General features: G+C 48.4%; 1 protein-coding gene across 1 annotated transcript; it reads left to right on the top strand.

The window, feature by feature from the left end:
• Window positions 1-15708: 15708 nt before the first annotated feature.
• LOC122014218 (nuclear transport factor 2B-like) lies at window positions 15709-16405 on the top strand. Its single transcript, XM_042570392.1, has 2 exons — window positions 15709-16050; window positions 16129-16405. The coding sequence occupies exons 1-2, from the start codon at window positions 15709-15711 to the stop codon at window positions 16201-16203; spliced, it is 417 nt and encodes a 138-aa protein (XP_042426326.1). The 3' UTR covers window positions 16204-16405.
• The last annotated feature ends 628 nt before the right edge of the window (window positions 16406-17033 follow it).

Genomic DNA, 17033 nt, shown 5'->3' with positions numbered 1-17033 from the left:
TTCCTGTGGCTTCCCTTGGAGCGCAGCCCGTCAGTTCCCAGCCACGAGCACATCTTCAGCTTAGGGGCTCTGGTACAATCTCCGCTCCGCTCGGCGAGTCATCCGGCCGCGTAGCCTCAGCCCAGTCGGATCCGAGCGGCCGTCGAGTGGTTAAGGCCGTCCTCCATCTCCCAACAGAAGAATTTCTTTTGGCGGCTGATCGGTCAGTTGCTCCAGAGCATCAGATCACTATCCGCGGACCGCTCGCCAAGATATGGGAGGACGCGAGGGCCCGCGTTGCCTTGATGACTCCTGGTCAGCTCGGCGACAGCCACTTGCAGCAAGCTACCGGGGTATGCTTCTTAACACACTACATGACTATTTAACTTGGTTCTTGATATTATTTCATCTAAGCACAGAACTGGGTAGAGAACATCGCGGTTAGCAACCGCCTAGCTGCGCTGGAGGAAGAGTTGAAGAAACTCCAAATTTCTGGAGGGGCGCCGGCTCAGGGGCCTTCGTACGCCACGCTTCGGTCCGAGCTGACCAAAACAGAGAAACTGCTTGCGGCCGAGTGACACAAATCCTCTGGCCTGGAAACCAGGGTAGCTGGGCTTGAGGCCCAGGTTAAGTCCCACGACCAGGAGATCAAGCTGGCCACTAACAGAAATAATAGGGCCGTCACCGATTTAGAAGCAAAGAATGTGCAGGCCCGAGCGGTGGAGCAACGCGTCCAAGAATTAACCGGCCTGCTATCCACCGAGCGAGAAAACCGTTCGGCTGCTGAAGCTAAACTTCAAGGAGATAAGAAGGATCTCCAAGACGCTCTTGATGCTTCCCGAGCTGCACTAAAGGAATATCAAGACGGTGAATCAGGCCGCTTCACAGTGATGAAGCAGAGCTATCTCCGCTCGGACGAATTTGGCGAGAAGTTTAGCGATCGGCTGGTCCTGGCCTTTGAGGAAGCCATCCGGGCGACAACTGTCTATCTGAAGGCTAAGGGTCATCTCCCGGAAACGACCTCTATACCTCCCAAAGACTTGGCCGACCTGCTAGAAACCATCCCCGAGTCCATCTTCGATGTCCTGGAGTGAGGAGCGTCTTTAGCTTGTCTTTGTCTATATTTTGAAGTTTCCTCTGTATGCTCGCCGTTCCGCGAGTTAATATTATCCACTTTAATCTTACTTTTTAGCTTACTTGTCTGTGTATTTTTAGACGACGAGTCAATATAAAAACTTCAATTCTGTTGATGTTATTTCTTCGAACGCATTCTTTCCAAGCGACATTCGGTAGTCTTCGTGCCGGGGGGTTTATAGTCGCCGGTCCGACTCTAGAGTTTATTGTTGGTGCAACCTTAGGTCAAGGTTGACCTGGTTGACCCGACTCAAGCTGACCTGACTCGAGGTATATTTTGATGTTTGACAAAAAATAGAGAAGTTGTATTTTGATGTTTGACGAGGATAGAAAAGTTGTATTATGATGTTTGACAGAATACAAACTTGGGAGATTGTGGGTGCAATCTTTGGTCAAGGTTGACCTGGTTGACCCGAGGTGAGTCGACCTGATTCGGGAAATCCTGATGAGTGAAGCCAGGTGAAATTCCTGGTGAGTGAAGCCAGGCAAGGGAAAGTCCTGGTGAGTGAAGCTAGGCAGTTGGAAAGTTCTGGTGAGTGAAGCCAGGCAAGGGAAAGTCCTGGTGAATGAAGCCAGGTAGTTGGAAAGTTCTGGTGAGTGAAGCCAAGCAAGGAAAATCCAAATAAGTCAAGGTTGACCAGACATCTGGTGAAAAGTCCAAGCAGGGAGCTTGGCACGAGAAAAGTCCAAGTATGGAGACTTGGCACGGAAAAGTCTAAGCAGGGAGCTTGGCACGGGAAAAGTCCAAGTATGGAGACTTGGCACGGAAAAGTCCAAGTATGGAAACTTGGCATGGGAAGTCGGAGAGGGCTTGGGAGCTCGTTCTCCGAACTGTGGTCAGAGAGGGCTCGGTAGCTCGTTCTCTGCACCGGATGGAGTCGGAGAGGGCTCGGTAGCTCGTTCTCCGGACTAGGTCAGAGAGGGCTCGGTAGCTCGTTCTCAGGACCAGGTAGGGTTTAGGGCTGGGAGCTCTAAACCTGGATCGATCTGGTGACCGATCCAGTGATACGCTGGTTGACTGATCGGTCTGGTGACCGATCAGTAACCAAACAGTGTGTTTCTGTGAATTACCTGATCGGTCTGGTGACCGATCAGTAATCATACAGAAGCGAAGAAGATCGGGAGAAGAAAGAGGGGGATCGGTCTGTGGACCGATCCACCTGAGTCCTGATCGGTCCACAGACCGATCAACACCATCTCAGACCGTCAGACCGATCGTGGTCCGGGGACCGATCAGAATAGGTCCTGATCGGTCCCAAGACCGATCAGAGAAGGTCTGGACCGATCAGGGTGGAGCCTGATCGGTCCAGCTCTAGCCATTGAGTCACAACGGCTAGATTTCTGCTGTGTCTTCTCCCCTCTTCGCAGGTTCGCAGGTTCAGGAATATAAAGGGGTCGAGTGCCTCTACATTAGAGTTATAGCCTCTTTTTTCTTTCTGATCTTACTGCAATCAGAGCTTTGCTGAGCTCTCATTTTCCTGAAGCTTCGTGGAAGCTTCCTTCGGCTGGTTCCTGCTGTTGTAGGTGTTTCGTGAAGTTGCTGCTTCATCCAGTCGACGAGAAGGCAAGCTGTGTTTTTACATTCTTACTGCCTTTGTATTGTGCTGTATCTTTGTACTCCTATCTTGCTGTTGCAAGAAGTTTGTGGCGAGGTTTCTCCACCCAGAAGGAGTTTCTATTAGCCGATTTTTCGGGGTCTCATCCACCGACGGATTGATAGGCTTCGTCCACCTTACGAACACGCCGAGGAGTAGGAGTATCATCTCTGAACCTCGTTACATCATCGTGTTTGAGGTTGGATCTTCTCCACTTTCGTTTCTACTCTTTATTTCTGCTGCGCTAACCTAAATTGTAGGAAGAAACGAAAATTTGGGGTCGGCTATTCACACCCCCCCTCTCTAGCCGCTATCCGAAGGTCCTAACAAGTGGTATTAGAGCAAGGTCGCTCTTCGTTGGATTAACACCCAAGGGAGCACAAGCTAGAGAATGGATGGACTTGGAGAAGACGTCACGATTCCACCCTTCTACGATCGCGACGACTTCGCGTTTTGGAAGGTAAGAATGAAGTACTTTCTTATGACTAGCTTAGTTAATTGGAATTGTGTACAAGTAGGTTTTGTTCCTCCAAGGGATGAAGAAGGAGAAATTCTTGAAAAGAAGAGGTGGACGAAGGAACAAATCCACCAATCCGTAATCAACGACGAGGTAATGAAAATTTTTGAATTCTCATTACCTAACGATATCTTGTGTAAGATAGGTGGTTACAACAATGCCAAGGAATTGTGGAACAACTTGGCCAAGTTCCATGAGGGAAGCTCCAATTCAAGTCATGAAGAGGAGTCAAGTGAGTCAAGTAGCTCACTTCATGGAGGTAAGGGATTAGAAGTTGAGGGCTACTCAACATTTAAGGAAGAAGAGGAGGAGAGTTCTTCTTCAAGATTGGAGCAAGAAGAAGAAGCTTCTACCTCCGGAAGGGATGAAGGAGAAAGCTCATATTCACCCTCAACACTAGGTAACTCAAGCAATTTAATTTCTTGTAAATTACATATAATGTGCTTTGAGTGTAGGGAATATGGACATTACAAGAGTAAGTGTCCAAGGAGGATTAGGAAGACTCCACTGGCGCCAAAGGTCAAGAAAGCCGGAGTCCCGATACGCAAGGGTAAGGAGCACGTGGTGTACTTCCAATGCAAGCGAAGGGGACACTATAGGAGCCAATGTCCGAGGGGGAGGCAATCTCACAAGGACAAGAGACCGAGCACGTCTATAGGGAGAGCTAAGGCAAACCCTAAGGTAATCTCTAAGGTACATTCTTGCAATTCTAGTAGGATGCATGCTAGTAGCCTTATTTCTATTGTCAATAATAATAAGCATGATAACTATAGTAACCGATACACGTGCTTAGGTGCCAAACATGTTAGCCTAGATAAGGACAATACTAGAAAAACCAACCCTAGAATTAACTCATCTAAGGTTAAGGAAAACCTAGGTAGTAATCCCAAAACAACTAGACATATGCCTAGGAATACCTCAAAGAAAAATGGAAAATTAAAGCTTGAGGTATTAGAGAAGGAAAATCAAGTCTTGAGGTCAAGACTTGACAACTTAGAAAAGACCCTTAAGAATTTAGAGAAGTCAACTCAAGGGTCTAAGGGTCAGAAATCAAAGCCCAGGAACATTGAGAGGGTTGGGTCACAAACCTAAGACTCAAGTGGTCAAACCCACTTATCATAATGTTCCATTCGATTATGGAACAAGACCTAGGGCTAGAAAGACCATCACCAAGGTCACAAGGGGAGTCACCCCTAGAGTTGATCTTGATAAGTCCCAAATGACCAAGGCTTTAAAGCCTAGGAGGGTCATTAGGAGGGTTGCTAGGGAAGTCATCCCTAGTGAATATTTAGTGAACCCAATGAGCTCCAATAGGTATTGGGTTCCTAAGAGCGTGATTCCATCACGCTAGATGGTTTAGGGTGTGCCAACCTTACTTGAATAGGTAGTTAACCTAATCATGGCAAAAGGTGGCATTTCAGGAATTTTCAAGGTGTAATCAAGCCTTGAAAATGAAATGGAAAGTTATTCCTAAGGTGATTAGGATGTGCCAATCACATTTGAGGAGTTTTCTAGAGTCAATCTAATTGGCACATAGTGATCTAAAAAATCTTTGGTATATGATTTTAGGTCTATTACACTTAGGAATATAGAATTTATGGCAAAATGATCAAAATTATCAAAAATGGCAACTAAAGCTAGAATTAGGTATTTTCTATACCTTTATATGTTATTTGCCATATATTGTTTGCCATATGCCATGTCATGACATCATATCTAATTTACTATCATTTGAAATATCATGATAATGCTTAGGTTAGTTATATGTCATGCTTTATTTAAGTTTCATACTTTATGACATGACATCATGACATTGGCACATGTTTTCACTTATGATATTTTTTTTTGCCATGTCATCATCTCTTGCATTTATGATCAATTAAATTGATTTAAGGATAAAAACTCAATTTGATATGGAAATCAAATTGTTGTCTAGAAAATGCATGAGAACTTAGCTTAAGATGACCTAAACCCATATCTCACATCAAAATTGACTTGGATGTGTTTGATACACCTTAGATGTGTGTGAGATATTAGGATTATGAGTTAGGATCAAGGTGCATAGCTCTTGTACCTAGATGAGCCTAGTTCGTAATTGAGGATCATAGGGAAAGTTTGTGTACAAGTCATGTACATTTAGCCCTAAGATTGTGGTCCTAAATTGAATGGTTTAAAATCATTTCAAAATTGATTTGAAAAACCTTGATGAAGCTTTTCTAGTGATAGCATTCATCATTGAGCAAGTTGATACAAAGATGGATTAACCTTGAGCTATTTCAAAGTTTTTCAAACTTTGTATCAAGATTTAAAAATGGAAGTTATTTTCATAGAAAACTATTTTTCCATGATAATATATGTTATGAGGAATGTATCCTCAAAATTTTACAATTTTTGGAATTTTCTGTAATTTTTTAGGGGTTTCTGAATTTCGGGAGAAAAATCAGAAATTCCTATCAGAGCTTTGTGGACTGATCAGAGGGGATGCTGATCGGTCCAGAGTAGTGTGGATCGGTCACTGGACCGATCCAGGAAAGTCTGATCGGTCTGGTGACCGATCCATTAAAGGGTTGAGCGTGCCAAAATGTTGATTTTCGACTGATTGTCTGAAATTTCAGCTGGAAGTTGGTATTTTAGATTTCTAAAGGATTGAAACTCTTCAAGACATTGTTGGTGCAATGGTCAAGGGGGAGTTGACCTTTAGGGGGAGTTTTACCTAATGGTCAAGGGGGAGTTGACGTTTAGGGGGAGTTTTTACTCGATTTCTGAGGATGAGTGACATGGGATGGTCACTAAGTTGATTGTTGTCTTTAGTATCAAGGGGAAATTAAGGGTTTCAATGAAAGGTATGGGACTTTCATTAACCTTGATTCACTCTTTTTGATGTGTGTCAAAAAGGGGGAGAAATGTCTAGAGAATGTTCAAGGAAGAACATTGGAGTTTGGGGAGAATGTCAAGGAAGAACATTGATTGGAGAACTATTGGAAAACCTAAGCTAGGTTATCGGGTTAACCTAACTTGATTATGGTTTTTGTCAAACATCAAAAAGAGAGAGATTGTTGGTGCAACCTTAGGTCAAGGTTGACCTGGTTGACCCGACTCAAGCTGACCTGACTCGAGGTATATTTTGATGTTTGACAAAAAATAGAGAAGTTGTATTTTGATGTTTGACGAGGATAGAAAAGTTGTATTCTGATGTTTGACAGAATACAAACTTGGGAGATTGTGAGTGCAATCTTTGGTCAAGGTTGACCTGGTTGACCCGAGGTGAGTCGACCTGATTCGGGAAATCCTGGTGAGTGAAGCCAGGTGAAAGTCCTGGTGAGTGAAGCCAGGTGAAAGTCCTGGTGAGTGAAGCCAGGTAAGGGAAAGTCCTGGTGAGTGAAGCCAGGCAGTTGGAAAGTTCTGGTGAGTGAAGCCAGGCAAGGGAAAGTCCTGGTGAGTGAAACCAGGCAGTTGGAAAGTTCTGGTGAGTGAAGCCAGGCAAGGGAAATCTAGATAGGTCAAGGTTGACCAGACATCTGGTGAAACGTCCAAGCAGGGAGCTTGGCACGAGAAAAGTCCAAGTATGGAGACTTGGCACGGAAAAGTCCAAGCAGGGAGCTTGGCACGAGAAAAGTCCAAGTATGGAGACTTGGCACGGAAAAGTCCAAGCAGGGAGCTTGGCACGGGAAAAGTCCAAGTATGGAGACTTGGCACGGAAAAGCCCAAGTATGGAAACTTGGCATGGGAAGTCGGAGAGGGCTTGGGAGCTCGTTCTCCGAACTGTGGTCAGAGAGGGCTCGGTAGCTCGTTCTCTGGACCGGATGGAGTCGGAGAGGGCTCGGTAGCTCGTTCTCCGGACTAGGTCAGAGAGAGCTCGGTAGCTCGTTCTCAGGACCAAGTAGGTTTTAGGGCCGGGAGCTCTAAACCTGGATCGGTCTGGTGACCGATCTAGTGATACGCTGGTTGACTGATCGGTCTGGTGACCGATCAGTAACCAAACAGTGTGTTTCTGTGAATTACCTGATCGGTCTGGTGGCCGATCAGTAATCATACAGAAGCGAAGAAGATCGGGAGAAGAAAGAGGGGGACACCACTGAGTCCGGATCGGTCCACAGACCGATCAGAGAGTTGGGCAACTCTCTGTGAAGCGTGCTGATCGGTCTGGGGACCGATCAGAATAGGTCCTGATCGGTCCCAAGACCGATCAGAGAAGGTCTGGACCGATCAGGGTGGAGCCTGATCGGTCCAGCTCTAGCCGTTGAGTCACAACAGCTAGATTTCTACTGTGTCTTCTCCCCTCTTCGCAGGTTCGCAGGTTCAGGAATATAAAGGGGTCGAGTGCCTCTATAGTAGAGTTATAGCCTCTCTTTTCTTTCTGATCTTACTGCAATCAGAGCTTTGCTGAGCTCTCATTTTCCTGAAGCTTCGTGGAAGCTTCCTTCGGCTGGTTCCTGCTGTTGTAGGTGTTTCGTGAAGTTGCTGCTTCATCCAGTCGACTAGAAGGCAAGCTGTGTTTTTACATTCTTACTGCCTTTGTATTGTGCTGTATCTTTGTACTCCTATCTTGCTGTTGCAAGAAGTTTGTGGCGAGGTTTCTCCACCCAGAAGGAGTTTCTATTAGCCGGTTTTCCGGGGTCTCATCCACCGACGGATTGATAGGCTTCGTCCACCTTACGGACACGCCGAGGAGTAGGAGTATCATCTCCGAACCTCGTTACATCATCGTGTTTGAGGTTTGATCTTCTCCACTTTCGTTTCTACTCTTTATTTCCGCTGCGCTAACCTAAATTGTAGGAAGAAACGAAAATTTGGGGTCGGCTATTCACACCCCTCCCTCTCTAGCCGCTATCCGAAGGTCCTAACAAACGTCACCGCTCGACGGTCTTCGGGTCGGGGGGTTTATAGTCGCCGGTCCGACTCTAGAGTTTAACGTCGCCGCTCGACGGTCTTCCGAGCGGGGTATTTATGGTCGCAACTTTGACCCTAGAGTTTAACGTCGCCGCTCGACGATGTTCGGGCAGGGGGGTTTATAGTCGCCGGTCCGACTCTAGAGTTTAACGTCGCCGCTCGACGGTCTTCGGGCCGGGGGGTTTATAGTCGCCAGTTCGACTCTAGAGTTTAACGTCGCTGCTCGACGGTCTTCCGAGCGGGGTATTTATGGTCACCGCTTCGACCCTAGAATTTAACGTCGCAGCTTGACAGTCTTTGGGCCGGGGGGTTTATAATCGTCGGTCCGACTCTAGAGTTTAACGTCGACGCCCGACGGTCTTCCGAGCGGGGTATTTATGGTCGCCGCTTCGACCCTAGAGTTTAACGTCGCCGCTCGACGGTCTTCCGGGCGGAGTATTTATGGTCGCCGCTTTGAACCTAGAGTTTAACGTCGTCGCTCGACGGTCTTCAGGCCGGGGGGTTTATAGTCGCCGGTCCGACTCTAGAGTTTAACGTCGCCGCTCGACAGTCTTCCGAGCGGGGTATTTTTTATGGTCGCCACTTCGACCCTAGAGTTTAATGTCGCCGCTCGACGGTCTTCGGGCCGGGGGGTTTATAGTTGCCGGTCCGACTCTAGAGTTTAATTTCGCAGCTCGACGGTCTTCGGGCCGGGGGGTTTATAGTCGCCGGTCCGACTCTAGAGTTTAACGTCGCCGCTCGACGATCTTCTGAGCGGGGTATTTTTATGGTCACCGCTTCGACCCTAGAGTTTAACGTCGCCGCTTGACAGTCTTTGGGCCGGGGGGTTTATAGTCGCCGGTCCGACTCTAGAGTTTAACGTCGCCGCTCGACGGTCTTCGGGCCGGGGGGTTTATAGTCGCCGGTCCGACTCTAGAGTTTAACGTCGCCGCTCGACGGTCTTCGTAGGGTTTCGCCGTTCGACGCACATGACTCGTACCCTTTGCCTTTTCTCTAATATTTACTCCAGCAGCTAAAGGATATAGACGAACGAAACATACATGAAATGCATTACACTGGCGTACCTTTCACCCAGCTTGGTACGACTGGAGATGATTTGCGCTCCATGGCCACTCTAGCCGCCGTCCGTCCCCATCTCCCAGGTAGTAGGCGCCCGATCGAAGCTTCTCGATGACTTTGAAAGGCCCTGCCCAGGGGGCCTCAAGCTTGCTTACATCGCCGACCGGTTTCACCTTCTTCCACACCAGGTCGCCGACCTGGAATGCTCTGGGAATTACTCGCCTGTTGTAGTTCTGCTTCATCCTCTGTCGGTACGCCATTAGCCGGACGACTGCTTTGGCTCGCGCCTCGTCCACCAGATCTAGTTTGAGTAATCTCCGCTCGGCATTGTCTCCGTCATAGTTCTAGACTCGATCGGACTCTACGCCCACTTCGACCGGGACGACCGCCTCTCCTCCGTATACCAAGTGGAACGGAGTAACACCCGTTCCTTCCTTTGGGGTCGTTCGGATCGCCCAGAGTACACCCGGCAGCTCGTCCACCCAACTTCCCCCGATGTGATCGAGCCGAACACGAAGAATTCGAAGGATTTCCCAGTTGACTACTTCGGCTTGACCGTTGTTCTGAGGATATGCCACGGAAGTGAAATGCTACTCGATGCCATACCCCGCACACCACTCTCTGAGCTGCTGACCGATGAACTATTGCCCGTTATCAAACACGAGCCTACGAGGAACGCTGAACTGACATATTATATGTTGCTAGATGAATTTCTTGACCATTTGCTCAGTTATCTTTGCCAGCAGTTCGGCCTCGACCCACTTGGAGAAATAGTCGACCGCCACTAGTAGGAACTTCCACTGCTCGGTCGCCATGGGGAAAGGTCCCACGATGCCCATGCCCCACTGATCGAACGGGCAAGACACTGTAGATGTCTTCATCTCCTCCGCTGGCCGATGGGAGAAGCTGTGGTACTTCTGGAAGGACAAACAAGCAGCGATGGTCCGCCCGACATCCTCGTGTAGGGTGGGCCAAAAGTACCCGGCTAGCAGAATCTTCCTCACCAATGATCTACCGCCCGGGTGTCCCTCATAAGTCGCCTGGTGCACTTTCTCTAGTATATATTTTGCGTCTTCCGAGCTGACGCACTTCAGCAATGGTCGAGAAAAAGCCTTTTTGTAGAGCTGATCCCCAATAAGGGTGAACCGACCGGCTCTTCTTCTCAACAACCGGGCTTCGCTCCGATCGGATGGTGTGACTCCTGATTGTAGGAATTCGACTATGGTCGTTCTCTAGTCACCTGGGAACGTGAGGTCCTCCATTTTGTCGATATGAGCCACCAAGGATACTTGCCCGATCTGCTGCTAGATCACCACCGGTGTTATTGAGCTCGCAAATTTAGCTAATTCGTCCGCCGCCTGGTTCTCCGTTCGGGGTATCTTCTGTATGACTACTTCCCTGAAGTTGGGTTTAAGCTTTTCGAAGGCTTCTGCGTAGAGCTTGAGCCTTGCATTATTTATCTCAAAAGTGCCTGAGAGCTGCTGGGCGGCAAGTTGAGAATCCGAGTAAAGGATTACCCGGCCGGCCCCCACATGCCGGGCGGCTTGCAAGCCAGCTATGAGGGCTTCATACTCTGCTTCATTATTTGTTGTTCGATAGTCTAACCGGACAGACAGATGCATCCGCTCTTCCTGAGGAGAAAGTAGCAGGATACCAATCCTGCTTCCGAGCCGAGTGGATGATCCGTCTACAAATACTCTCCATAAGGCTTCGGGCTCAGGATTCTGTACCTCCGTTACGAAATCCGCCAATGATTGCGACTTAATCGCCAAGCGGGGTTGATATTGGATGTCAAATTCACTGAGCTCCGTTGTCCACTTGATGAGCCGCCCGGATGCTTCTGGATTTAGGAGCACTCTTCCCAGCGGGTTGTTCGTCATGACGATGATCGTATGTGCTAAGAAATAAGGGCGGAGCCTCCGTATGGTCAAAACCAGCGCGAAAGCGAGCTTCTCGAGACCGGTATAGCGGGACTCAGTGTCTTTTAAAGCGTGGCTAAGGAAATACATGGGCTGCTCTTCCCCGTCTTCTTTCACCAGCGCCGAGCCAACAGCATGCTCGGTTGATGACAAGTATATACGGAGCGGCTCGCCTATGTTCGGCTTGGCCAGTACAGGTAACGAATTCAGATAGGCTTTCAAGTCTTCAAACGCTCGATCACACTCTCCGTCCCACTGAAACTTGGTAGCTTTACGCAGGATCTTGAAGAAAGGTAGGCTTCGGTCGGCCGTTCTAGAGATGAATCGCGATAATGCTGTTAACCGACCGGTAAGACGCTACACTTCCCTCAGGTTTTTGGGAGGCGACATATCCTGTAGCGCTTTCACCTTGCTAGGGTTCGCCTCTATACCCTGCTCGGTCACGATGTACCCGAGGAAGCGTCCGCCTTTTGCCCCGAACAAACACTTTTGAGGGTTCAGCTTGACTCCGTACTTCCTCAGCGTTTGACAGGTTTCCTCTATATCTGCACAAAGATCCGCCGCCCGGAAAAATTTAATAAGTATATCATCCACGTATACCTCCAGGTTGCGCCTGATCTGCTCCCGGAACACTTTGTTCATTAGCCTTTGATATGTAGCCCCGTCGTTTTTCAGCTCGAACGACATTACGTTGTAGCAGTAAGTCCCGTCCGCAGTAACGAAGCTCACTTTTTCCTGATCTTCCCGGGCGAGCGGCACTTGGTGGTAGCCCTGATATGTGTCCAGCATGCATATCAGCTCGCACCCAGCAGTAGAGTCAACCAATTGGTCGATTCAGGGCAGAGGGTAGAAATCCTTAGGGCACGCTTTATTCAAGTCACGGAAGTCGATGCAGACCCTCCATTTGTTGCCTGGCTTGGAGACTAGCACCACATTTGCGAGCCAGCTTGGGAATTGTACCTCCCGTATATGGTCGGCCTGCAGGAGCTTCTCGACTTCAGCTCGGATGATGACATTCTATTCAGCGCTGAAGTCCCTTTTCCTCTGCTTCACCGGCCGAGCGTCCGGCGGAGCACGAAGCTCGTGCTGCGCTATGCTCGGTGAGACTCCCGGCAACTCGTGAGTCGACCAAGCGAAGACGTCGCAGTTCTGTTGGAGGCATTTGACCAGCCTCTCCTTCTGGCTCGCCTCCAGGTCGGATGCTATGAACGTAGTGGAGTCCGGTCAAGCAGGGTGGATCTGTACCTCTTCCTTTTCTTCATAAACCAAGGAAGGTGGCTTTTCAGTTATAATATTTACCTCGATCCGTGGAGCTTTTCGAACAGCCTTTGCCTCGACTCGAACCATTTCCACATAACATCGCCGGGCTGCCAGCTGGTCTCCTCAGACTTCCCCCACTTGATCTTCGACGGGGAATTTTATCTTTTGATAAAATGTTGAGACGACCGCTCGGAATTCGTTGAGAGTCGGCCGCCCCAGGATCACATTGTATGCGAAAGGGGCGTCGACCACGATGAAGTTAGTGGTCCGCGTTCTCCTGAGTGGCTCCTCCCCCAGCGAGATAGCCAATCTGGTCTAGCCGATCAGGAGGACTTCATTGCCCGTGAACCCGTATAACGGGGTCGTCATTGGTAGTAGCTCGGCTCGGTCAATTTGAAGTTGATCGAACGTCTTCTTGAAAATGATGTTGACCGAGCTACCTGTGTCAATAAATATGCGGTGAATAGTGTAATTAGCTATTACCGCTCGAATGATGAGGGCGTCATCGTGGGGAACTTCGACTCCCTCGAGGTCCCGGGGCCTGAAGCTGATCTCGGGCCCGCTCGCTTGCTCCTGGTTGCAGCCGACCGAGTGGATCCTGAGCTGCCGCGCGTGTGATTTTATGGCCTGGTTCGAATCTCCTCCTGTGGGGCCACCGACGATGATGTTGATTTCGCCTCGAACTATGTTGCTTCTATTCTCTTCTTCCCGAGCGGAAGGTCTTGCTCGCTCTTGCGAAGCTTGGTGATTGTCCCTCAGTTGCTGATGCCGCTCGAGCGATTCCCTAGCCCCACGCCGTCCGGTATCCTGGTGTCGGTGTCTCCGATCGGGTGAAGGGGATCGATGGCGATAGCTTCGGGGCGTGGGGTGAGCGATCGGCGGAAGACTTCGACAATCTCGGGTGTTGTGGGTGGCTGACTGGTGAAGCGAACAGAACATGGGAGTCCATACCTTTCCCTTCGGTTTAGGTCGATCGGCTGCTACATGCTGGACCACGTGTGGCTGGGGTTCATGGTGTGGCCTTGCTCCCTCGACCCAAGGTCCCCTCGGTAGTTGGTGACTGGCTGGGGGCTTCCGCTCGGCGGTTGCCGGCGGTTCTAATGGTACTTATTTTCTCCTCGCCGCTTGGGCTTCCTCCACGTTGCTATATTCATTGGCCTTGTTCAGCATGTGGTCGTAGCTGCGGGGTGGCTTTCGGATGAGCGATCGGAAGAAGTCGCCGTCCATGAGCTCTTGTGTGAACGCGTTCATCATGGTCTCCGAGGTGACCGTCGAGATGTCCATGGCCACCTGGTTGAAGCGCTGGATGTAAGTTCGGAGCGACTCCCTCGAGCCTTGTTTGATGTCGAACAGACTAACACTGGTCTTCTGGTATCGCCTGCTGCTCGCGAAATGATGGAGGAAAGCCGTTCAGAACTCCTTAAAGCTGGTGATCGATCCATCCGGCAGCCTCCGGAACCACCGTTGCGCCGATCCCGAAAGGGTGGTGAGGAACACTCAGCACTATACACCATCTGTATATTGATGTAGTATGGCAGTGTTGTCAAACTTACCCAGATGGTCATCCGGGTCGCTGGTACCGTTGTATTCTCCGATCACCGGGGGCGTGTAGTGCCTTGGCAGTGGGTCTCTCAGGATGGCTTCAGAAAATTGACGGTTGATCCGCTCGGGGGTGACTCCGTTCGGAGTGCCTTGTCCTTCCGGATGTCATGGATAGGTGCCTCGTCGGATGAAGACCCCCGGTCGAGGTTGGCCTGCGCGACTTCTGATGGTGTCTGGAACAAAGCCCGATGGAACGATATTGGGGCGGGCAGTACTTCCACTTGAGTGTCGGTCGGACCTTTGTTCTGTCCCCATATCGAAAGCTGCTCCGATCGGTCTTCCGGGGCCACTCGGCCGCCTAAGACCGATGTCGCCTGCTGTGTTATCCGCTCGGCTTGAGCCTTCTGCTGTTGCTCCACAATCTTAGCCGCTCGCGCTTGGATGAGCGCGTCGAGTTCTTCGGGAGAGAGCGTCACCATGAGCTGGCGTCCAACTTCTTCTATCTTCTTTGCTCGGATTCAGGTGCGTTTTCACAGACGGTGCTAATTTGATCCTGTCCGTGCACCGAGTTGATGGAAACTGGGGGCGTGACGCTCTCTGCTGCTCCCGGCTGATCTTTGCAGCGACGTAAGCCTCCGATGAACCTGCAACAAAGTCGGGCCGGGAAGGGGTTCTCGGTGACGACCCTGACGCTCAAGTAAGGCGATGGCGAGAAGAAACAGAGGCAGAATAGAGACTGTGGCTACAGTAGACGATGATAAAATCATACCTCCGTCGAGATTCGGGGGTCTTTATATAGGACCCTGGAGAGGAGCGTGCACGCTTCCCGAGGTGTGCACGTTCCTCAAAGCATACCTCGAAATGGTTGTGTCAGAAAAGCACGCCTGACCTCATACCGCAATTGTCCAAGCATATCTCTGCCACGACAGTGGAAACTTCCTTCGTACGATCCTCGGTACGGCCCGGCCGTCGACCATGTTGTTTGTCGGCGGTAGGTGTCTCGAGAATGATATCACTAGCTGCCTTTTTTGTCCTTTTCTAAGTCTTTTGTCTCTACTCGAGCCGGAAGGGCTAGCCGCTCGGCTTCCAGGGTGCTCGGGTATATATGCGCCTCGGACCTGGTGGGAAAGTCGCTCGGTCACATGCTCGGACGGGGTACAAGCTAGCTGTTCTGCAGTCTGGCCGAGCAGATTGGCTGCTCGGCCTAGCGGTTCCTCTATAAGAGCTTGTGAACATCGGAAGCTCGACCCGAGGTCGAGCTGTCTTCGCGCCGGTCCGGAATCTACTCAGGCCGGTCGGCCAGGAGGCTTTTTCTCCACTCAACTGGAGCTTTGACTCTCCCGTGTCATTGACCCCTTCCTATGTGGACTCCTGATTTTTATCACCGGATCAATCATCTGACCTATTTAATAGATGAGATTCATATAAATTAATCAATTCGTACAGTGAGTCATTCTTTGGACAAGTACGATTTGTAGAATCTGGACTTTTATAATTTTTCCCCTTTCAAATATATGAGATGACTTTGAATGTCCCGGACGGTTTTACGTTTTTACCACCAAAGTGTCTCGAGGGCTCGTCAGCAGCACGGAGGAACCACTTCTTTTCATCAGAGCCAAAGGCAGAATCGCCTCCATTCTTGTCAAAAGCCATCGCGCGATGATCCACAAATTGCTTGCTCGCACGCCACCCACTTTAATTCTTCTTTGCGTGGAATGACAGCAGCCGACTAAGCCGCCCTCTTTATCCACAATTATTTAACTCCTGGATTCTTTGCGTCAGACGGAGCATCATGCATCGATCTAGCCAAGCCATGGATGACGCCGACGGCAAGGACGATCAGCAGAGGGCGGTGGAGGAGCAGCTGGAGAGGGTGGCCAAGGCATTCGTGGATCACTACTACAACCTGTTCGACACCAACCGCGCCGCCCTCTCCTGTCTCTACGACAGCAGCTCGATGCTGTCCTTCGAGGGACAGAGGATCGTGGGCGCGGAGGCGATCGGCCGGAAGCTCGCACAGTTGCCATTCGAGCAGTGCAAGCACTCCATCTCTACCGTCGACAGCCAGCCGTCGCCAGTCTTCGGCGGTGTGCTTGTGTTTGTCAGCGGAAACCTCCAGCTCGCCGGAGAGGAGCATCAGCTCCGTTTCAGCCAAGTATGTATTTACAATAAACTTTATTGGTTCTCATTTTTGGATTAAATTAATTTCTTCTTTTAATTTGTTTTGTTGCAGATGTTTCAGTTGATTCCAACGCCGCAAGGGAGCTTCTTCGTTAAGAATGACATATTTCGACTAAACTACTGCTGATTAAGAAGGTTTGTGATTGTCTGATCTGTGGAGAAGATGTTTAGATCAGTGGAAGGGCTTGTTTTAAATGCCCGCAGATCTCTCTTCTGTCTATGTTTTTCAGAATTAAAATTAAATGTTCTTTTCACTTAGCTTCTGCGGACTTGAATTCCTACGTCGACATGTATTGATGTGTGGCCCAATTATTGTTCTAATAAAATAAGTGTCTTTAATAAGATTCAAGAAATTAAAATTTCAATTTGTCCTCCGATTTGCTTGCTTTTTGATATAATTATCAGATCGTGTTCAACTTAGGGTGTTTGACTAAATTTATTAAAAATAACTTATAAATTTGTATAATTTATAAATTATTTTAGGAGTTTATAAGTTGTTAGATTTTATTTTAAAAATAAATTATTAAAGTGTTCGGATGAATTTATTTTAAATAACTTAAAGATATTGATATATTTATTATTATAAGATATTTTTATTAATAAGGTATAATACTATTACGGTATATATATATATATATATATATATATAATTTTATAATATGTTAAACTTATATAAAAAAAATAAAACTATTTGATATTCTAATTTAGAATTTTTTTTAAAAATTTAATGATATAATTAATATTTTAAATAAAAATTATAGTTAAAAATTGATCAATAATATATTAGACACTTTTATTTTTCTAAATCCTAAGAAAAAGTTAGAAAAAAATGAAATTCTAATTGAGTCAGAGAATTTGTGCGCTGGAGAAAAAAGAATTGGAAGGGAGTGTCGGAGACTTCGTGCATGTAAAAAGAAGTCCACGTAGAATGAGAGTTATTAGATTTGTAAAAATCTA

This window comes from Zingiber officinale, chromosome 8B, assembly GCF_018446385.1.
Source record: "Zingiber officinale cultivar Zhangliang chromosome 8B, Zo_v1.1, whole genome shotgun sequence".
Classification (NCBI taxonomy): Eukaryota; Viridiplantae; Streptophyta; class Magnoliopsida; order Zingiberales; family Zingiberaceae; genus Zingiber; species Zingiber officinale.
Note: the sequence above shows the minus strand (reverse complement) of the source record. Positions and strands in the feature narration are given on the sequence as shown.

Coding starts and splice junctions, on each gene's coding strand:
- LOC122014218 (XM_042570392.1), top strand. CDS start 15,709: ATGGATGACGCCGACGGCAAGGACGATCAGCAGAGGGCGGTGGAGGAG. Junction 16,051..16,128: donor ATCAGCTCCGTTTCAGCCAA/GTATGTATTTAC, acceptor GTTTTGTTGCAG/ATGTTTCAGTTGATTCCAAC.